This window comes from Mesoplodon mirus, assembly GCF_964341445.2.
Source record: "Mesoplodon mirus genome assembly, chromosome: 19".
NCBI lineage: Eukaryota > Metazoa > Chordata > Mammalia > Artiodactyla > Ziphiidae > Mesoplodon > Mesoplodon mirus.
The window spans coordinates 54,384,036-54,405,411 of NC_138995.1; the positions used below are offsets into that span (position 1 = coordinate 54,384,036).

General features: G+C 53.8%; 1 protein-coding gene across 1 annotated transcript; it reads right to left on the reverse strand.

Moving 5' to 3' along the window:
* Window positions 1–169: 169 nt before the first annotated feature.
* On the reverse strand, window positions 170–13,321 carry CADM4 (cell adhesion molecule 4; the record flags this gene model as incomplete). Its single annotated transcript, XM_082606451.1, has 9 exons — window positions 170–516; window positions 1,024–1,152; window positions 1,964–2,136; window positions 2,535–2,625; window positions 2,752–2,916; window positions 3,338–3,472; window positions 3,740–3,892; window positions 4,200–4,346; window positions 13,258–13,321. 9 exons carry the CDS (start codon window positions 13,319–13,321, stop codon window positions 407–409), a joined length of 1,167 nt encoding a protein of 388 aa, XP_082462577.1. The 3' UTR covers window positions 170–406.
* Between the last annotated feature and the right edge of the window lie 8,055 nt (window positions 13,322–21,376).

Below are 21,376 nucleotides of genomic sequence, written 5' to 3' on the forward strand. Positions count from 1 at the left end.
CCTCCAATGGCTGGCATGGGGTCTGGGGCCCCCAAAGATATCTCTGTTCCCCTTCCCTGCCCACCCCACCCTTCCCAGAATCTGACCCCTCCCCACAAGACCTGGTTCTGCAGCCTAGGGGCCTTGGCCTTCCCCCAGTTATCTTCCCCCAACCCAATCCCTACCGCCCTCCCTGGACTTGGGGGTCTGGACCTTTGGCCCTTGCCCCCGTGGGGGACCCAGACCTCTGGGCCCTTGCTTCTGGCCCTTGCAGAGACCCAGGCATCCGACACCCCCATCCCTGCCCAAGCGTCTGAGGTGTTAGTGGTGGGGGGAGAAGCCCACCATCCCAGACTCTGGTAAATGTCTTTGCAGCTGGCAGTGGGGTGGACCCCAGCCCAGGCCCATGCCTGGGGTGGAGGTGGGGTCAGATGAAGAATTCTTCTTTCCTCTTGTGTCCATCGCTGCCATTGAGAAAGGCTTCTCTTGCTTCTCCCTGCTCATCCAGGCCACTGGCCTCATGGGTCAGATAGGAGCCTGAGGGGTGACAGACCCCGGGGCAGAGGCAACAGATAAGTGTGGACCCAAGAGTCAGACAGGGAGGCCGACAAGACATACCAGACGAAGGAAGAGAGAGAGACGGAACATACAGGGAGAGGGAATCAAGTCCAGGGAATAGCAAAACGGGGGCAGAGGAAGAGGTAAAAGCAGAATTAGGAAGACTCCAAAAGTTCACGGAAAGATCAACCCTTATCCGTTCTCTTGATAGTATCCCCTTGCTCCGCTCCCAACGAACTCAGCAATTAGAAATTCAAACGCATGGTCTTAATTCAGCTTCAACCCTTCACCTCTTTTAGGGTCCTGGACCAAAAGACCCGCCCCTTTTCGGGATCTGGGCCTCAGGTTTCAAATCCTGGATCTAGGTTCCTCGCCCTCCCGGCTCTACGCCCGCCCTCTTTCGAATCGGGTTTTAGGCCCCACCCCTTTCCGAACGCCACAACCAACCACACCCCTCGCTGAATTTGAGACCCCGCCCCCACTCACCCTTCTGCCGTACTGAGCACCAGACCATGCCCACCAGCACACAGATGATCAGAAACACCAGTAGCGCCAGGATGCCGCCCACAATGGCGTACGGCACCGACGTCTGAGCCTCTACCACCGCACCAGGGTCTGCCAAAGGGACAGGGGGCAGGCCCAGGTCATCAGAGGACGGTCCCAGCCCGGGCCAATCGCTGCCAATCTCTTAAACCATTCTGCACGCCAGGTCCAACCGCGCCCCCTTATGTGCCACGCCCCTCAAATCACTGCCACCTGGTGGCCCCTTCCCTTGGTGCCATTCTTAACGCTCCGCTTCCTCAAGGAATGCGTGTAGGTTTGTACAATGCCCGACCCGGCCCCCGAGTCATTTCGCTAACATCTACCTGCCTCCTCACCCCCCGCACCACCCCACCCCCCAGAGAACAGAAAGAACACATCCCTTTTCTTTTGACTTCAGGTCCAAGTCCCTCTCCATCTTGTCTGAAACGCTCCAGGTATTTAAAATGCTGAGCTAGGGCCCAACCACTCCAAAATTCCTGCCCCACCGTTATAGGAGCTAAACACATAACACTTATTTTGTGCTAGGGGCCTCCAACCGCTTTATATATTTAGCTCATATAGTCTTCACAACAACCCTATGAGGTAGGTGCTGTTGTTTATTTCCACTTTACCGATGAGGAAACTAAGGCACGAAGTTACCCGCAACAGGACGCTGCAGAACTGAATCTGAACCCAGACGATCAGTCTGGCCCCAGAACTATAAGAACTCTGTGGGCTTTTGACCCCCTGGAATCATTCTTTGTACAGGCCGGGGCCTCAAACACCATCCAATCCAGCCCGCCCGTTCCCAAGGCCCAGTCCCACACAGGACAGTGCGGACACCCCGGGAGGCCCCGTCCCTACCCTGAGCCCTGCCCCCAGGCCTGCCGCCGCGCGTCCTCACCGTAGACCACGAGCACATAGAGCGCCCTCGCGTGGCCGTGCTTGTTCGACGCCTCGCAGGTGTAGGTGCCATTATCCGCGGATACCAGGCCGGGCAGCGTAAGCGTCTCCCCGACTGCCTCGGCCCGCTCTGGCAAAGACTCATTACCGCGGTTCCAGCGGATCTGGTTTGGCCTGGGCGGGGGTATATAATGAGAGTTAGGGACGCAGGTGCCAGCACCCGATTCTGACGTCTCAGGAATCTAGACATGCCGCATCTCCAAATAAGAGGGTCCTTATTAGCCCTTTCCTTTCTAGAAAACCAACAGTCCTGGACCCAGCTTCCACCCATCACCAGGGTCTCAGGAATCCCAGCCTTTCCCCCAGCCCCTTCCACCCTGAGAATCCAGGAGTCCGGGACCCCACGGCCTCCTTCCTCACGATCTAGCTCCAGACCCCTCCTTTCTCAGGACTCAGAAGTCTGGGCCGCAGCCCCCCCTGTTAGCCCAGTCCCCTCTTTCCTGAGACACAGGTGTCCAGGTCCCCAGCCCTATTCTCCTCAGGACCCTGGAGTCTCAGGCCCTAGAGCTCACCTGGGGTTCCCCGTCACAGCACAGGTCAGCACCAGCGTGTCTCCCTCCCTCACCACGGCTTGGGAGGCATGGATCCGGGCCGTGGGGGAGTCTGTGGGCAGAAGTGAGATGAGAGAGTGGCTGTCCGGGTCATCATGCAGACTAGGAACTCCCCCGGCGACAGGCGGCGGGGGTTGGTACACTCCCTCCCCCGGATGCTGGCCCGCCAGGCACTTACACTGCACATCCAGCACGTACTGCGTCTGTTTGCTGTGTCCGGAGGGCAGCGCCTGGTTCTGCGCCTCGCAGATGACGATACCGCCGTCGTCCTTGCGGTCCACACGAAGCCGCACTGTGCTCGCCACGCTCCAGACCTTGCCATTTTCCTGGCTGCTGCTCACTCCTGCCAAGACCCGCCCATACACTGTCAGGTCGGGGGCGGGGGTTATGGCTCCGCCCACCGAAGGAGCACCCCACCCCCAAGCCAATCCCGAAGCAGGCTATTTGCCAAGCTCCGCCCCTTATCCACAGCCCTCGCCTCTACTTCTCCAAACCACGCCGTCCTCGAAAGAGGCCCACCACCCCACGTGGCTCTTCCCAAAGCTCACCCCTCTTTCACCCCACGCCCTCTCATCTATCAGTTCATTCAATAGCTATATATTGAGTGACTAGTGTCTTCTAAACCTGTGCACTCTTCTTCAGGCCCCGCCCACATATAAACCAGCCCTTCCCAAGCCATGCCTCCTGGAACCCCGCCTCTTCGTAAGTCCCGCCCTTCGCTGGCACCTCCCCCGCCCACCCCCATCCCTGACCCCAGGTAGTACCTTTCAGCTCCTTTCGGTCCCGGTACCAGCGCAGGACGGCGGCCGGGCGGGACCGTGGAACGAGGCAGCTGAGCTCCACCTCGCCGCCCTCCACCGCCTGTTCCCGGACCTCCACTATAGGATTCTCCGGGGCCACTGCCGCAGGGAGAAGGGGGCAAGGAGGAGGTCAAGGGAGGCACCAAGGTGGGCTCAAAGTAACCAGGCTGCGGGATTCCAGGGACCAAAGGGAACAAGGGTCCCAGATGGCAGGGGTCAAACAGAGGCCAGAGGTCAGGAAGGCCGGCCTTATTGACAGGGACCAGATGTCCAGGAGGTTAAGAACAGCCAGGGTCAGGTCTCAGGATAAGGGACAAGCAGAGGAGAAAGGAGAAGGGATGGGTCTGAGGAGGGGGAGGCCGTTACCCAGTACAGTGAGCGTGGCAATCTGGTGGTGGGTATCCTCCGTGTAGAGCTGGCAGAAGTAGCCCCCCTCGTCCTCCAGGCGCGCATCTGAGAGCCGGATCCGTACCCGGCGTGGGGAGAACTCCTCAAGCTGGAAACGCTCATCCTTCAGGGCTAGAGAGTGAACGACAAGAGTGAACTTGGGGCATCCTGACCTCAGAAGTCCCACCCTTTCTCCAGGAGCTTAGAGTGCAGCCCTCTGCCTCTTTTCTCCAACCATACGCATGCGTCTAAGGTGCCCACCTAGTTACTCCCTTGGGTACCCAGAACGTTTCATGCCCTCCCACCCACAGGACCAGGAGTCCAGGCCCCCGGCCCCCTCCTTCCTCAGACCCTGGAGTCCAGAGTCTCAGCTCTGTCCTCTGTCAGGCCCCAGCCCTCTCCTCCTTCAAGACTCAGGATTCCAGACCCCAGCACTCACCACGGGTACCATTGAAGAAGAGGGTCTGCCGGGCGGGGTTCTGAATGACAACTATAGATCCATCATACTGGTGCAGACGGCAGGTTATCTCGGCCACCCCACCCTCAGCCACTGTTACATTCTCTGTCTGTACTTCCTGGCCTGCCCCTGGACCAGCAGACAGAGAGACAGGATAGGAGACTCATTGAGGGGTGCAGTTCAGTCTTTGCTCTCTCCCTCTGTTCCTCGTCCATCCAAACCTCCAATCCCTCTCCTTTCCCTCTCATTCAGTTCATCACACCCAACACTTCCTGCAGGCTGGAGTTCGGGAGATGGAGAAAACCTGCCCCCTGCTCTAGAGGAGGTGCAGTCAAGATCCAGCGGAATATGCTCTAATGGGGGTAGCACAGGGCACGCTGGGAGCCCAGAGGAAGTGGAGACTAAGACCACCCAGGGAGAGGGGTGATCAGGGAAGGCTCTACAAGAAAGCTCCATTGGATCCACATTTTAAAGAGTGCACAGGAGTTCACCAGGTACGGGAAACTGCTATGTGTTCACCAAACCCCGTCTTTCACACCTGAGCACATGTTGTAACTTGTCTGTAGAGATGGCCACGATATTCTTCCCATCCCTGTATGTGCCCTTTGTGAGCTGGCTTTGCTGCTCTTCCCATTAACGAAGCACTCTGACCCTGCGAATCTGGGGAGGCCCTGTGACTTTCTTTGAAGTCAATATCACTTTGCTAGAAGTGATATTGTATGAGTACTGGAACCTAGGTCTCAAGAGACCTTGCAGCTTCCGTGCATGCCCTCTTGCTGCCCTGACACTGTCAGGCGAACATGCCCAAACCAGCTTCCTTGAGGATGAGAGACCACATGGAGAGAGAAGCCCAGCCAGAAGCCAGCACCAACTGCCAGCCATGTGAGTGAGGCCATCCCAGACCACCCAGCCCCAGTGGCACCACCAGGTGACTGTAGCCACATGAGTGACTCCAGGTGAGACCAAGAGAAGAAATACCCGACTGATACAGTCCAAATTGCTTACCCCCAGAGTCATGAGCAAAAAGCATAATTGTTTAAAGACACTGTGTTTTGGAGGGTCTCTTAACACCGCTCAAGTTAACTGGTACCACACTCTATTAGGCTACATTTCCTAGGATCCCTTGTGCTTAGGTGGGGCCATGTGACTGATTTCTGGCCAATGGGCTGTAGGCAGAAGAGAGAAACCCCTCTTCCAGCCTGGCTCATTTCACTTGCAATCCTTCATACTGGCTGAATGCAGAGGACTCCCAAAAACCCAGAGGAGGACAGGATCACAAGCTAGAAGGAGCCCAGGGCCCTGACTTCCTGCCCCCTGTGACCTGCCTGCACAGGACTGTAGCATGAGTGAGAAATACACTTTTTTGTTAAGCCATTGAGATTTCAGGGCTGTTATAGCAGTTAACTTACCCTGATTAATCCAACAGAGGGACGAGGTAAGGGGTTAGTGAGGGGGTGTTTCCAGCCAAGGAAACAGCATAAAGCTCAAAGCTGAGATTCATCAGCATCATCATTGTCACTGTCATCTTCAGAACAACAATAACCATGATAGCTTCTGTTTATTAGGCACTTCCTGTTCCAGGCTTTGTGCTAGGGGCATTACCTATACAATTTCCATTTAATCACCACAATACCTGAACAAGGGAGGCATTATTATCAATCCCCAGTTTTTTTTTTCCCCAGTTCCCATTTTATAGATGAGAAAATTGGTCCAGAGAGAGAAAATGACTTGGCCAACGTCACAGCCTGAGAGTGGCAGAGGCAGTGTCTGCCTCCAGATCTTTCTGATTCCGTAACCTGCATCCACATCCATTCCTGGTTCTCTGGGTGAAAAGTGTCCAGCATTGGTGAGGGGCTGTGGGATGTGCTTATGAAGGGCCTCAAATGCCAGGCTAGGAGATTAGCTTTTATCCTGAAGGTCAGTGGAGAAACTGAAGCAGGAAAGAGCCATGATCAGATCTGCTTATTTACCTTTAAATGCTGGACAACTAGCGCTTCATGTCTCTTACATACTGTCTCATTCATTCGAGCAGCGGGGAGGTTTTCAGGGGCTGGGTGCCCAGAGATGAGTCACATGAGGTCCCTGTCCTGCAAGGCCTTCAATATTTATGGGGAGGTAGACACAGATCACTGTAAAATCCCATCAGAAGTGTTACGGTCCCTGTAAGAGGGACAGGTAACCTGATTTTGGGGGCTGAGGGGCGGAGAAGATTAATTCTGGGGAGAGGAGGCAGAGACAGCTAGCTTCCTACCCAGCATCCATTCTTCCCTTTCTCTTTAGAAAAAGAACCCTGGTCGTATTTTACGGTTGCCCTATATCCAGCAGAAAGAGAAATTTCCCAGACTCCTTTGCAGCTAAGTGAGGCCATGTGATAAAATTTTGTCCGACTGGGTATCAGGAGAAGTGTCATGTGATAATTTTGAGAGGACTTTCTAAAGAAAGGGGATAAGTCCTTTTTCCACTAGGTCACCTTTATGGAATTAGGATGTGATAGAATTCTGGAACCAAGAGCTGGAAGGTGCCTGGGTCTCTGGTGATGATATGGAGCTGCCATAAAAGGCCTGGATGCCTACTTCTGGCTTCTTTTACCTATGAATATAATCTTTGTGAATTTAAGCCACTATTAGGGGTTTATCTAGTCCTTCTCAGAGTATCAATTTTAACATGTCCAATCCTTGCCCCAAATATTTTCCTTCCCATGTTTTCTCAGTCTCGGTAAATGTCACAACCTGGTTGCTCAGACCAAAATACCTAGAAATCATCCAAGTTTTCACCCTTTCCCTCACCTCTAACATCAGCAAGATCTATCCATTCTATTTCCAAAATATATCCCAAACCTGTTCACCTTTGGCTACCTCACCTACCATCACCTAGTCCAAGGACACCATCTGTTACCTGGTCCTTCCAGAGCTATTCATGAGTCTCCCTTCTTCCCCACCTGCCTCCCCCCCAGGCCAGTCTCAACACAGCCAGAGTGTTTACAACACTCTGAAGGCTGTCCATTACACTTAGAATAAAATCTAGACCCCTTCCCTGGGTCTTCAAGGTGTTTGGTGGTGGCCCTTCTCTGACCACAGTTCCGACCACCCTCCTGCCACTCACTTCACTCTGGGCTCACTGGCCTTGATGTCCCTCAAACATGCTGAGCTTGTTCCCACCTCAGGGCCTTTGCACTGGCTCTTCCATCTGCCAGGAATGTTCTTCCCCCTTGATCATCCCAGGACTGCCTCCTGTTCTCATTCAGGCCTCTGTGCCTCAGATCAGAGAGGCCTTTGCTCACTCCCCGTGCCTTCCCCTCCAGAACACTTCCTGTTTCGTCACAACTGTTTTATTTCCTCTATGGAAATTTCAGTGAAATTATTTTATTAATTTGCATACTTGTTTGTTGTCTGTTTGTCCCTCATCACTCGAATATACACCCCATGAAGGCAGGGATGTAATCCCTTGGGTTTACTGCTGCACCCTAGTGCCTGGAAGTGTGCCTGGGGAGGCTGATGCAGGAATCGCACGAGTCAGGCAGGATCTCATTTCATCCTCACAACAACTTTGTGACATCACATTATTCTCATCTTAAATGCCTGGGTGGATCCCAGCTGGACCACTTGCCATCTGTGTGACCTGGGACAACTGGCTTAACCTTTCTGAGCCTCAGATGCCCTGTCTGTAAAGTGGGGATGATGCCAATGCCTGATTCACAAGGATTAGCCCAGGACCTGAGGCTCAGGGAGCCCTCTGTGCAAAGCTGCTGTTATTATAACCTCCGGAAACATGCCCATCCACCTGAAAACTGGCCCATCCACCTGAAAACTGGCCTGCCTGCACACTCTGGCACTTTAAAAAAAAAACCATCTTGAAGCCTATCCGTGGATCCTGGGCCTCAGGACTAGCCCAATGCTAGCCCCCCATTTTATAGATGTGGAAAACGAGGCTCAGGGGTCCCAGGCAAGTCAGTGGCAGAAACTCAACATCTCTTGGGAGCCCTCAGGACCTCTGGGTCTGCCCCCCCAAATGTATCCCCTGCTCTCTGCTTGAGGGTGCACATGGGGTGAGGGTGGGGGGCTTTTGTCTTATTCCCTCCCCCTCCTGAGGAGTCAGTAACCAACAGTGTCTGTGCCTGGAATATTAATGTCCTAGGAGCTTTTGTTTCGGGGTTGGGGGGTGGTGAGGCAGGACTTTCTGGTTAGAGAGGGGCTGAGCTTGGGGACTGGGGCACTGGCCCTTTAAACTGTGTTGACAGCCTGGAGTCGTCATGGGGATGGTGCCTGGAAAAAGGGACTGGGGAGGGTTCGGGGAAGAGTGGCTGAACAGGTGATATGTAGAGACCCAGAATCCAGCACTCTTCTCCTTTAGACCTGGAAATCCAGCCCCCCCAGCTGCCTCCTCTCCCAGGATCCACGAGTCCTGGTTTCTAGTGCCCTCCTCCATCAGGATCAGGAATCGGGGTCCTCAGCATCTTCTTCCCTCAAATCCAGAAGTCCCAAGCCCTCAGCCTTCTCCCTCCTCAAATCCAGGATTCTGGGCCTCCAACCCCCTCCTCCTTCAGGACCCAGGAGTCTGGGGTCCAGACTACACAGCTGGTGGATGTTTCCACGGAGACTAAGCCGGGTGGGGGGAGTACTTCCTGGGTCCTGAGTCAGCAAATACCCAAGGGAGTCTCAAGGTCACAGTTCCGGGAAGGTCACAGCTACCACCTCCATATCCTCTCCCCAGGGGGCTTGTGGCATCATGCCTCCTTCCCCCACATCCTCCCCTAGGGAGATGGTACATCCCTGCATCCTGACCGAACCCCCCCTCAGCCCCCCATCAATGGCGGAGTCCGAACATCCTCGCACAAAGCATCAATTCTTCCCCAACTCAGCCTTGTGAAGGCGCCTGTATTCGCAGGACCTAGGCATCAGGGTCCCAGCCCCTCCTCCCTCAGAAACATGGACTGGGACCCCCAGCGCCTTCCTCTCTCAGGACTCAAGAGTCTGTACCCACCCCACCCTCCATCAAGACCTAGGAGTCTGGGACCCCAGCCCCCTTCTCCCTCTGGACCCAGGAGTTTAAGCTCCATTCCTCCCTCAGATCCAGGAGTCTAAGACCCCAGGCCCTCCTCCCTCAGACCCAGAGTCCAGGCCCCCCGCCCCTCTCCCCTCAGACCCAGAGTCCAGGCCCCCAGCCCCTCCCCGTTCAGACCCAGGATCCAGGCCCCCGGCCCCTCCCCCCTCAGACCCAGGATCCAGACCCCCGGCCCCTCCCCCCCCCAGACTCAGGATCCAGGCCCCCGGCCCCTCCCCCGTCAGACCCAGGATCCAGACCCCCGGCCCCTCCCTCCTCAGACCCAGGATCCAGGCCCCCGGCCCCTCCCCGCTCAGACCCAGAGTCCAGACCCCCGGCCCCTCCTCCCTCAGACCCAGAGTCCAGACCCCCGGCCCCTCCTCCCTCAGACCCAGAGTCCAGGCCCCCAGCTCCCTCCTGGGAACTTCTGACTCCAGCTCCACAGTCCTCAACCCCCAGAACCACAGCCCGGCTCCGCAGCCCGCTCGTCCTCCTCCTGTCTGCGAAGCAAGCATCAGGTGGGGGCGTAGGGGTGAGTCAGCAGCTCACACACAAAGTTCCCCCTGTGGTCCCCACGTTCCTGGGATACTTAGAGCTCCCTGGATTCCGGGCCTCAAGCCCAGCCAGGGGGTAGGGGAGTCCTCCGGAGGTTCCCCCTGGGTGTGGGGTCAAGGGAAGAATTCCTGCTTCAGGAAGGGGGTGAGCCTGCACTGAGCACCTACTGTCCTCTCCTCCACCCCCAGCACCCTCTATTTGCCCCCTTCCAGAGGAGCCCGGGCTCTGCAGCCGCCCTCTTGCCCCACTGGGTGCCGGCTGAGGAGCCTTGGTGCCCCGTTCCCAGAGGACCTATGGGCCCGGGGTCTGCACAGGCAGGAACCAGTGGGTGCTTGTGTCCTGGTGCCACAGGCCAATGGGTGCTGGCGCGTCCAACGGTCTCCCGGCCCCCCCCTGCCCCTCACCCCACCCAGAGAGAGAAAGCTGCCTTTGTGTTCCCCAAGACGGGGACAGGCCAGGCTCACACGACATTAACCCACCCCAGGCCCCAGCCCTGCTGCGTCTAAGGTCTTGGAATCCATCGCAGAACCTGACCCCCGCTCCTTGCTGGGGACTCCGGCATTCGGCTCATGGGTGGGTGAGGATCAGTGACAGAAGCCTGTTTTCAGAGTGGCTGGGCAGGACTTTAGGAGGAGGGAGGGCTGAGTCACTTGGGAGGGAAACACTCGGGATCAACAGACTCTCCCTCCACAAAGCCCCCCAACTCTTCATAGCTTCTTTATCTTCTCTTTGGATCTGGAGATCTGTTTCCTCCGCTCCTTTCTGTGCCATCCAGTTCCTGGCCTGGGGGTCTCTGTTTCTGCCTGTGGGCATCTCTGGGCAGGCAACCCATCTCTCTCTCGCTTCCTCTTGCCCACCCACCCTGGACCCCTTCTTTCTCTTGGCATACATCTCACCAGCCTCTGCTGGTATTCTTGGTAGATGAGGGAGTCAGGAAACAGAGAATACAGTTTTGAAAGGGTGTAAATGAACCCCATCTTCCATCCCCACTCCTGCTGGCTGGGCAAGGTGAGAGGGGAAGCGGAGTGACGAAGAGGGAAACGTGGGGACCATGGACAACTCCTACAATCTGGAGGCCAAAGCCATTCAGAGATAACCAGAGAAAAGGAAAGCATGAAGGGTCCTCTGAGATCGGGTACTCCAGCTGCCTACTCCATGCTTTACAGAAGGGGAAGTGAGGCTCAGAGCAGGAAAGGGCAGGGGCTGACCCAGAATTACATCAGAGAGGCCTGGCTCCACAGTGCTTCCCATGACACCTAGCTCTCTCCCAACTTGTTAAGTCCCACACCATTTTATTTAGAGAAAGTTTATAGAAGGGATTAGTGTACCAGGAAGCAGTGACTTTAAAACCAAACAAGGGACAAGCCTGTAGAGCTACCTCCCAGAAGTGCTGGAGAAAGGATGCTCGAACTGGGAAGTTGGTCATCTTAGGCTATACTCTGATTCTGAGAATCCAAATTCCCACGATTCTAAGCCGTCAAGATTCTAGATGTCAGAGGTGTCAAGATTCAGGATCTCCAAGAGGTCAAGGTTTCAGAATTGTGAAGATATCAGGAGGCTAGAATGCTAATGCCAGCAAAGATCTAGAACTTTAAAGGTGTCAAGATTCTAAAGACTTTGGGATTCTGGAAGCCTAAAGATGTCAACGGTTCTAAAATACCCTCAGGTTCTTTGTTTACTGGATTCGTTGGTTCTAGGAGTCTATGAGCCTGGGTTTTAGTGCCTAACAAAGAAAGAAAGAAAAACAAAATTGGATGGAGATGTAACTAAGGTACCAAAGTGCTCATCTGGGAAATTGTGGCATGTCTGCCACAAAGAAAGGAGGTAATGGTGAAAGTTTTGAAGCGATGGCAGAAGACTATAAAAGAAAGCAAGGTGGAGGGTGACAGGTCCACTGTGCCCGTCACCTTGCCCCGAGGAGAGGAGAGGGAGGCTCTGCCTCAGACTCGAGTGGGGAAGGTGTCACTTCACCCAACTTGCCAGAAACCTCTTCAGGGGTCCAAGCTGCAGTTCCTTTCCTTTCAGGTCACCGAGTTCAACATCCCCACTTTACAGAAAGGGAAACTGAGGCCCCGAGAGAGGAGGGTGCTTGTCATTGGCTACCCTGGCAAATGGCAAGAGCCAGGATTTAAACCCAAGCAGGCCCCCACCCCTGTGCCATCTGGTCACAGCTCCCAAATTTCTACAGGACATACGGCCCTCCCACTTCTGCTCAGCCACCTCCCAGTCATCCATTCCCCCCAGGAGTGGCTTCCCCCACCGGGGACGGGGTGACCTGTGGCAGGTACCAGGCACACACAGTGTGAGAGCGTGAGTGTGGGGCTGACATTTCCTGACCTTGTCCTGGATCTCAGGGTCACCCTATCTTGGAGGTCTCCAGCTTTTCACTGTGCGTGATAAGGGTATGTGGAGGCCTCCCTGGAGGTGCTGGAGGGGGCTTCTCTGTAGGTCGTGGCCTGGGTGTGTGAACGGGTGGGGAGGGGCAGCGTTTGGAAGGCATTTGCTGAATCCACGTGTGTGTCCACATGCCAAGGTTCCCCATACACATTTTCCCTCCAGGGCCCTTCAGGATGCCCTCCCTGACTCAATTCCTCTTCAGGGGCACAGAGGGATAGAGAGATGGAGAAACGAAGGATGGCAATGGGGGAGCCCAGGGTGGAGGATGTAAGGGTAGAAAGGAGAGGCGGAGAGACAGGGAACAGGGAGACAGTGGGACAGAGAGAGGGGAGAGAGTGGGGAATGAGGGAGACAGGTGATAGAGAGGGCTAGAGAAACAGGAATGACAGAAAGGGGACAGAGAGACAAGGGAATGGGACACATGGGGGACAGAGAACCAGAGGTGACAGTAAGACAGGGACAGAGAAGGAGAACGGGGGCAGAGAGGGAGGGCAAAAATACAGGGGGACAGAGAAGGGAGTCGAGAGGATGATGGGGGGCAGGCAGAGTGACCCAGTAAAAAGGGACAGAGACCAAGGGACAGATGTAGGGGACAAAGACAGGATAGAGAGCTGGGGGACAGGGAGGCAAGGAGAAAGGGGACAGAGAGGGACAGTCTTGGAGACTGAGGGACAGAGGACAAGGGTAGGGGGACAAGGAGAGAGACTGAGGGACTCAGAGACAGGCGGACAGGGGGACCCAGAGACCGGACAGAAGGACAGCGGGGCCGGCCCCGAGAAGGCTGGCTTGGGGTTGGACTGGGGGTCTCGGGCCCTTTGTCCCGCCGGGATCGGGGCCTGTGCGGGGTTGGGGGGGGCTGCGGCACGACGGCCGGGGCCCGCGCCCCCTCCCCCGCTCGCGGCTCCCGGCTCGCGGCTCCCGGCCCGCGCTGCGCTTTGTCCCGGGGAGGGGGCCCGGCCCGGCCCCGCGCGCATTGTTCCGCCTCTGCGGCCCCGCGGCCGCCGGGCTGTCACTGCGGCGCGCCCCCCGCCCCGGCCCCTGACCCTACCTGGCCCCGCCGCGGCCGCCCACAGCAGCAGCAGCGGCCACTGGAAGCGCCGGGCCCGGCCCATGGTGCCGCCGCCGCCGCCGCCGCCGCTGCTCGCTCCCGGCCGGCACCTGCACCTCCCGCGCTGCCCGCCCCGCCCCGCCCCCGCGCCCCGCGCCCCGCCCCCTGCCCGCCCGGGGGGCGGGGCGCCGAGGCCGGGGCGGGGCCGGCGCAGGGAGAGGCAGGGGGACGCGGGGAGGCCCCAGACAATGGGGGAGAGGGCGCCGCGAGAGGGTTGGGGGAGCCGGACTGAGGGGAGGCGCCGGAGAGCTGGGGGTCCGCGGGCGGGGGCGTGCAGGCGGCGTGTGCGAGCACGACTCTCGGCCAGAGAGTGCGGGGGCTGGGTGACGGCAGAGGGGGTGGGTGATGGAGAAGAGGGGAGCGCGTGCAGGGGGTGTGTGAGGGGGAGTGTGTCACGTGCAAGGTGAGGGTGCTGTTGGAAGGGTGCGCCACGGTGCGGGTGTGTGTGGAGGGGAGAGTGTTGAGTGAGGATGTGTGTGAGGCTGAGTGTCCAGGGAGGGGGAGTTTGGTGGGAAAGGTGAGCGTGAGAGGTGTTCAGTGGGCAGGTGGAGGTGCTCCGTGGACAGGTGGGTGGAGGTGAAGGCGGGGGCGTGCACGTATTCCAGAGGGGGAGTGTAGGTGAAGCTGTGAGCGTGGAGGGAACGGGAGTGGGCTATGGGAAAGGTGACTGTGAGAGGTATTCTGTGGACAGGTGAGTGTGAGGGTGAAAGTGTCATGTGACAGCCTGTGAGCTGAGCCACTTTGAGAGGAAGGCAGCAGCTTGTTGTCTGGGCAGGTCCAGGATCTCCCAGGGCAGGGCTAGGCTGGGCTGGGGTCAGGTCTCACCCTCCCTCCTGTCCTCACCAGAAACTCCGTGTTTCTGCATCATTCCCCAGAGGGAGAGGCTCCGGTGGACCCCTCCCAGGCCCTAGCGTCTAGCTTCCCCATCCTGTTTCTCTGCTTTTCCAGCCCCAGTCTCTCTTTGTGTCCCTGTCTCTCTATGTGTTCTCCCCGCATCTCTTCCATTGTTGGTGCTGACTCACCTCTCCAGACTTGAGTCCCTTCTCACTCCTGGGAGGTTGAGTCTCCCTGAGCCCACTTCTGTGGGACCTTGTAGACCTGGTGCAGGATTATCACCCTTAGGACCCAGGAAGAGTGAGAAACCATGGAAGGTAGGAGACCTCAACCTCTCCTACCACCGTTTGACAATCAGGGAAACTGGGATATGCCAACTATGAAAATCCTTGCTCTTTATCTCCATCACTACCAAAACATCCTACATCCAGGTCCTCCAACAGACTCCAGCTCCCGGCACCTCTTCTGTCTTCAGTGCCGAGTTCTCAGGACCCAAGCTCCTGTCAACCTCTGTATCCCCAGGACCATGGCTCCCAGCATCCCTTCTGTCCTTGGGACCCAAGCTCCCAACAACCTCTATGTCCCCAGGGCCACAGCTCCAACTGATTCCTTTCCTTTTCAATTCTCAGTTTACCTTTCTGTAAACTGGGGAAAGAGGTGTCATGCTGGATAATCTCTAGTCTTCCCAGGGCTCACATTCCCTGTGTTAAGATAAGTGGGAAAGAGGTGTCCAACCTGGATTTGGGATACTGGGTTAGGGGTTAGCTAAGGGTTATCTTTCCTCCCAAGAACCTATAGGTCCCCTGCTCGAGGCTTTAACCAATGTCTCCTGCTGCAGCTGCAGGGCACCCTGTGGGATGTTGGTTTGGTTCTCATCTGTCTTTTTTGGTCCCACCTTTTCTTCCACCTGACGTGGTCCTGTCCTTATCCTACTCCAGGGTACTTTATCCATCAGGGTTTTCATGCCAGTGACAGAAAATCCAACCCAACTCGGTTAAGAAAAAGAGGATTGTTTCACATATAAAAAAGTCTTGGGGGCCTTCCCTGGTGGCTCAGTGGTTGGGAATCCGCCTGCCAATGCAGGGGACACGGGTTCGAGCCCTGGTCCGGGAAGATCCCACATGCCACGGAGCAACTAAGCCCGTGCACCACAACTACTGAGCCTGCGCTCCAGAGCCCATGAGCCATAACTACTGAGTCCACGTGCCACAACTACTGAAGCCCACGCACCTAGAGCCCGTGCTCCGCAACAAGAGAAGCCACCACAATGAAAAACCCGCGCACCACAACGAAGAGTAGCCCCCCGCTCACCGCAAACAGAGAAAAGCCCGCGTACAGCAACAAAGACAACGCAGCCAAAAAAATTAAATGAATAAAATAAAAATAATAAAATAAATTTATTTTAAAAAAAAGTCTTGGGTATGACTGGCTTCAAAATGGTCTGTCCTAAGGGTAAATAGTCCCTTCATGTTGCAGGATGGCTGGCAAATACCTCTGGGGCCACACTTTTCCCTCACATTTGGAGAGGGGTAGAGAGAGAAAAAGACAGACTGAGAGAGTCAGACTGTGGGAGACTGAGCAGAGGAGAGACTTGAAGAAGCTCCCTCAGCAGAGTGAGGAAATAGTTTTCCTTAGAAGTCCCCCCAAAAACCTTCCATTGTGTCTCATTGGTCCAGATGATGCCACCTGCTTATCACTGAACCAATATCAATGACCAGGGGATGAGATTAAGCTGGTTAAATTAGATATGAGGCACAGGCTGCCCCTACCACCAGGTCAGAGGTGAAATTAGATTTCTCAAACAGAAATAGACATTGGGGAGACAACTGCTGTGCCTGCTATTCTGGGGGGATGGGTTACACGCCATGGGTTGACTATTCTTGAGTTTTTGAGGTCTAGGGATGGTTCAGAGTCTGTTAGTTGTTTTCTCAGCATTATTCTGCAAGATAATTAAAATATATATTGGTCTCTGCCCCTGGTTCCTGGCACGGAGCTCCTGAAACCCTCGTAGGTACCTAAGTGATAAGAACACCAGGAGAATCTTTTGTTCTAATATTTAGTCTTTGACCCCAGTTCCCCACACAGGGATCCTGAAATCCTTGTAATTTCTTGGGTGATAAGAGTGTCTCTTGTTCTAATAGGTGACATTTGGGGGGCTCCTGGATAAGGGCTGGTCACCAAAAAGACCAAACTATGATTACAAGCATGGACTTTTCAGCCCTGATCCCCATTTTCTTGAAAATGGAGTTAATGATCCATGATGCCTACGTGATAAAGCCTCCATAAAAATCCCAATAGTATGGGGTTCGGGGAGCTTCTAGTTTGGTGAACACATGCAGGTGCTGGGAGAATGACATGCCCAGAGAGGGCATGGAAGCTGTGTGCCCGCTGACACATACCTTGCCCTATTCATCTTTTCCATCTGGATGTTCTTCTGTATCCTTTATCGTATCCTCTTATAATAAACTGGTAAAGGTAAGTAATTGTTTTCCTGAGTCCTGTGAGCCCCTCTAGCAGGTTAATCAAACCTGAAGAGGGGGTCATGGGAACTTCTGATATGTAGCCGATTGGCCAGGAGCACAACTGGACTTTCAATTGTCATCTGAAGTGGGGACTGTGGGACTGAGTCCTTAATCTGTGGGATCTGACGCTATTTCCAGGTAGGTAGTGTCAGAATTGACCAGAAGGTGTCACAGAGAATTGTTTGGTGTGGGGGAACGCCACCCCCACATTTGGTGACCAGAAGTGTTGTGAGTGTGGTAGTAGTGTGAGAATAAAGGAGACAGACACACAGGAGAAAGACATAGTAGGGAAGAACTGAGTTGTTCCCTATACAGGAGGAAGACTGGGTGGGTGTTTTTTCCTAATACACATTCCCTCCTCCTTTGTTGCTTCCTAAGAGAATCCTGATTTTGTTCAGGCATCAGCCTTTCTTTAATAGCCAGATGATGTGCAGGAAGCCCTAGGAGTAGGGTCTGAATATACTTTGCCAAATATTGTGGGTCCATGCCCCTTTCTGTGAATGCTATAGGCATGGGGGTATGAAACAAATCAGGCGAATAAAATGTGGGGAGGGCAAGTCAGCCTGGAAGTTTTGGGATAAGCTTTCTTTGTTTTAAAAAAGACACCCAAGAAGAGATGGCCCTTTGTTATTGCTTCTGAATGTGGGTGTGATGTCTGGAACTGCAGTGGCCATCTTAAGGCCATGAGGTAGATAAGCTTGAATGGATCCTTCAGGACATAATGGAAACATTGAATAAGTCAACCCAGGAACTGCCCTAACTCCTGAGCTCTTGTTCTGTGAGATAATCAATTTCCTCTTTGTTTCAACCATTTTGAGTTGGGTGTCCTCTTAAATACAGCCCTGCCTAACATATTGCCTGTGATTCACATAGAATACATGGAGGCAGCCCTGCTTGCAGATTAAAACACTGTAAGCGGTAGTTTTCTTTTTTGATTGCTCCCCCATCCTTGTGATAGGATCTCTCTCACAGAGGTTGTTTTCTCAGCTCTGGCCAAGTGGGTTGTTTACCATGAGAATTGCCTGACCAGTGGATGCCTGTTTACAACCTGAACAACTGTATGTGGTGACTTTGATGTAAACTTCCCTGGCCATAGCAGCGGAGGTCGTAGGCAGAGCCCTCACCCAAACTGGACCCCACCAGAGAAGAGTCTGTACGTTAAAATTTTAGAACCAGACAAAAGTAGTTCTTGACATTTCAAGGGCATATTTAGCTACTATGCTTGAAGCAGAAGGTAGTCTGTGAAGAGACAAAAATAAAGTGAAAGCCCAGCCCATGAGGGAAACCACACACTCAGGGTAGGAGAGAGACTGACACAGAGGGACAGAGAGATTTTGCAAAACAGAGACAACATTGATTTCACACAGCTTTTCAATTCTGTTTCTTGTCCCTGGTGCAGCCCAGAGACCTAGCTCTTGCTTGGATCTAAACTTCCAATAAAGCTGTCGTTTCTGCTTGAGTCAGCTTAAACAGATTTTATTTCTTGCAACAGAGATCCCTGAACAAAAACTTGGGAGCCATTAACTATGAGGTCCTGATCACAAGGTCTGGTGTAGAACATTCTGAGAAATGTATCTCTAGCCTCAGTGTCTGCACCATGGGACATGTATTTCCATCCTTTGATCCCCACAGTAGGGCATCATAGGAGATGCAGTCTTAGCCTCCAATCTCTGCCATAGGGTCTCCTGGGAAGTGCAGCCCTAGCTTCAATTTCTGCTGTAAGGCATCACGGGAAATGTATTCCTTAGCCTCCAATCTCTGCTGTGGGGTATCATGATGGATGCAATCCTAGCCTCCACTTGTCACCCAGGGGAGCAATCCGAGGGTTCCTAACCCACACTTAAACTCTCTCTATAAAACATGTACACCTATCTTAGGCAAGGAGGTAAGGAAGCCACCCCCCACCCCTCCCATTTCTAATAAAAACCTCACTCTGGGCAAACTTGCAAAAAACCTGACTGTATCTGTATTTTCTAGCTGTGTTTACAAGACAGGAACAAGAGAGCCTTAACCATAAGACATCGGCATAAGCTGACTGAACTTCAAAACTGGGATAAAGGTTGCTCTACAGCTCATTACCATCTCATTGTAATAATAAGATCTCTGCCCACCGGGCCATATTGGTTCAACCCAATTCCCACCCAGACACTCAAGGGCCGAACAAGGAAAGAAAAAGGCATGAACTACATTCTGGGAAATCACCACCCATTTCCATGAATCAGGATGACAAAAGACCCCCATCCCCAATCACCTTTTTCAGCTTTTTCTATAAAAAGCTTGTCCCCGGTTGTAATCAGAGCTTCCCTTCTCCATTCTTGGGCCATTGAATAAAAACCTGTCTTGCTGGCACCAAACTCAATTTCGTTATTGGCAGAACCTGAGCGGGAAAGAACATGTTGAAGGACGGGGTTGAGGTTGGGTGGGAGGCGGGGCCTTGGTTCTGTTAGGGCCCCACGATGGGGGGCCTCCCATCTAATTCAGTAACACAATTTCTGCTGTAGGGCATCACGGGAAAGGTGAAACTAGCCTCAATTTTAATTATGAAGCATCTTAGAAAAATGTCATCTTAGCCTCATCTCTGCCTTAGGGCATCATGGGAGATATAGCCCTAGCCCAGGTTTTGTTGTAAGGTACCACAGAAGATGTAGTCTTTCCTTCCTTCCCTCCCTCCTTTCTTCATCACCTGCCATGTCCTGGGCGCTAATCTAGGTACTGAGAATACAGTAATGAGCAAATAGAAGGGCTTGCCTTTTATGGAGATTCTAGCGGGGAGAGTTAGCAAAAAAACAGACAAACAAACAAGTGACTGCTTCAGCCAACCATTGCAGCATAACAAAATACTCCAAAACTCAGCTATGTAAAACCACAACCTCTTTATTTTGTTTCTGTGGGTTGGGAATTTGAGCAAGGCATAGTGAGATCAGTGCGTATCTGCTCCACAATGGACTGGGGCCAAAATGGGCTGGCTTGAACAGTTGGAGATGGATGGGCTGATTCATATCTGAAACCTTGGTGCTGGCTGTTGGCTGGTGGTGTGGGTTGAATTGTGTCCCCCCAAAATATGCTGAAATCCTAACCCCCAGTTTCCATGAATGTGACCTTATAAGGAAATAGGATCTTTGTAGATGTGGTAAGTTAAGATGAGGTCAAACTGCGTTAGGGTGGGCCCCTAAATCCAATGACTGGTATCCTTATAAGGACAGAGAGATTTGGAGACACACAGCCATATTCACAGGAAAGAAGTTCACGTGACAACACAGGCAAGGACTGGAGTGATGCAGCCACAAGCCAAGGACAGCCGGGGACTGTCGGCAACCCTCAGAAGCTAGGAAGAGGCCCGGAAAGATTCTTCCCCAGAGACTTTAGAATAAGCATGGCTCTGCCAACACCTTGATTTTTTTGTTTCTAGTATCCAGAAGTCGAGAGAATAATACATTTCTGTTGTTTGAAGCCATTGCATTTGTAACTTCGTAGTAATTTATCATGGCAGCCCTAGGAAATGAAAACAGCTGGGTTTCTTGGGTCTCCTGCACATTACATCTGCTGGGGTTGCCATGTCCAGGGTAGCTCCTTCACCCACTTGGCTGGTGCGTGGGCTGAGATGGCTGGAACATCTGGGGCTCTCTTCATGTGGCATCCACGCACGAGTAGCTTGGGTGTCCTCAGAGCATGGCAGTCTCAGTGCAGGAGGACTCTGACCCAGCAACCAGCTTCCCCAGGGTTGGACGGTTTCTGAAACCCCTGGCCCAGAGCATGGCATGGTGTCACTTCCACCACGTTCTCTTGGCCAAAGCGGCCACAGAGCCAGTCATGCTCAAGGGGTGGTGATATTGACCCCATCCCTTTAGGCGACCACAGAGACAGTTGGTGATATGTGATTTGAGGAGATCCTAAAAAGAAATCCTGGGCTTTCCTGGTGGCGCAGTGGTTGAGAGTCCGCCTGCCGATGCAGGGGACACGGGTTTGAGCCCTGGTCTGGGAAGATCCCACATGCCGCGGAGCAGTTAGGCCCGTGAGCCATGGCCGCTGAGTCTGCGCGTCCGGAGCCTGTGCTCCGCAACGGGAGAGGCCACAACAGTGAGAGGCCCACGTACCGCCAAAAAAAAAAAAAAAAGAAATCCTGTCCCTCGGGGGGGAGGGAAAATTGGGAGTTTGGGATTGACATACACACACTACTATATTCAAAAAAGATGGGCTTCCCTGGTGGCGCAGTGGTTGAGAGTCCACCTGCCGATGCAAGGGACATGGGTTCGTGCCCCGGTCCGGGAAGATCCCACATGCCGCGGAGCGCCTGGGGCCGTGAGCCATGGCCGCTGAGTCTGTGCACCCGGAGCCTGTGCTCCACAACGGGAGAGGCCCCAAGAGTGAGAGGCCCGTGTACCGCAAAAAAAAAAAAAAAAAAAAAGGTAACCAACAAGGACCTACTGTATAGCACAGGGAACTCTGCTCAATATTCTGTAGTAACCTAAATGGAAAAAGAACTTGAAAAAGAATAGATACATGGATATGTATAACTGAATCCCTTTGCTGTACACCTGAAACTAACACAACGTTGTTAATCAGCTATACTCCAATATAAAATAAAAAAATTTTTTTAAAAAGAAAAGAAACCCTGTCCTTCACCTGCTCCCAAATACCACGGAAAATGTCCTTTTTCTTCATCAGTCGTAGGGCTCCAGGGGAACGTAATTTTGTGTCTGTGG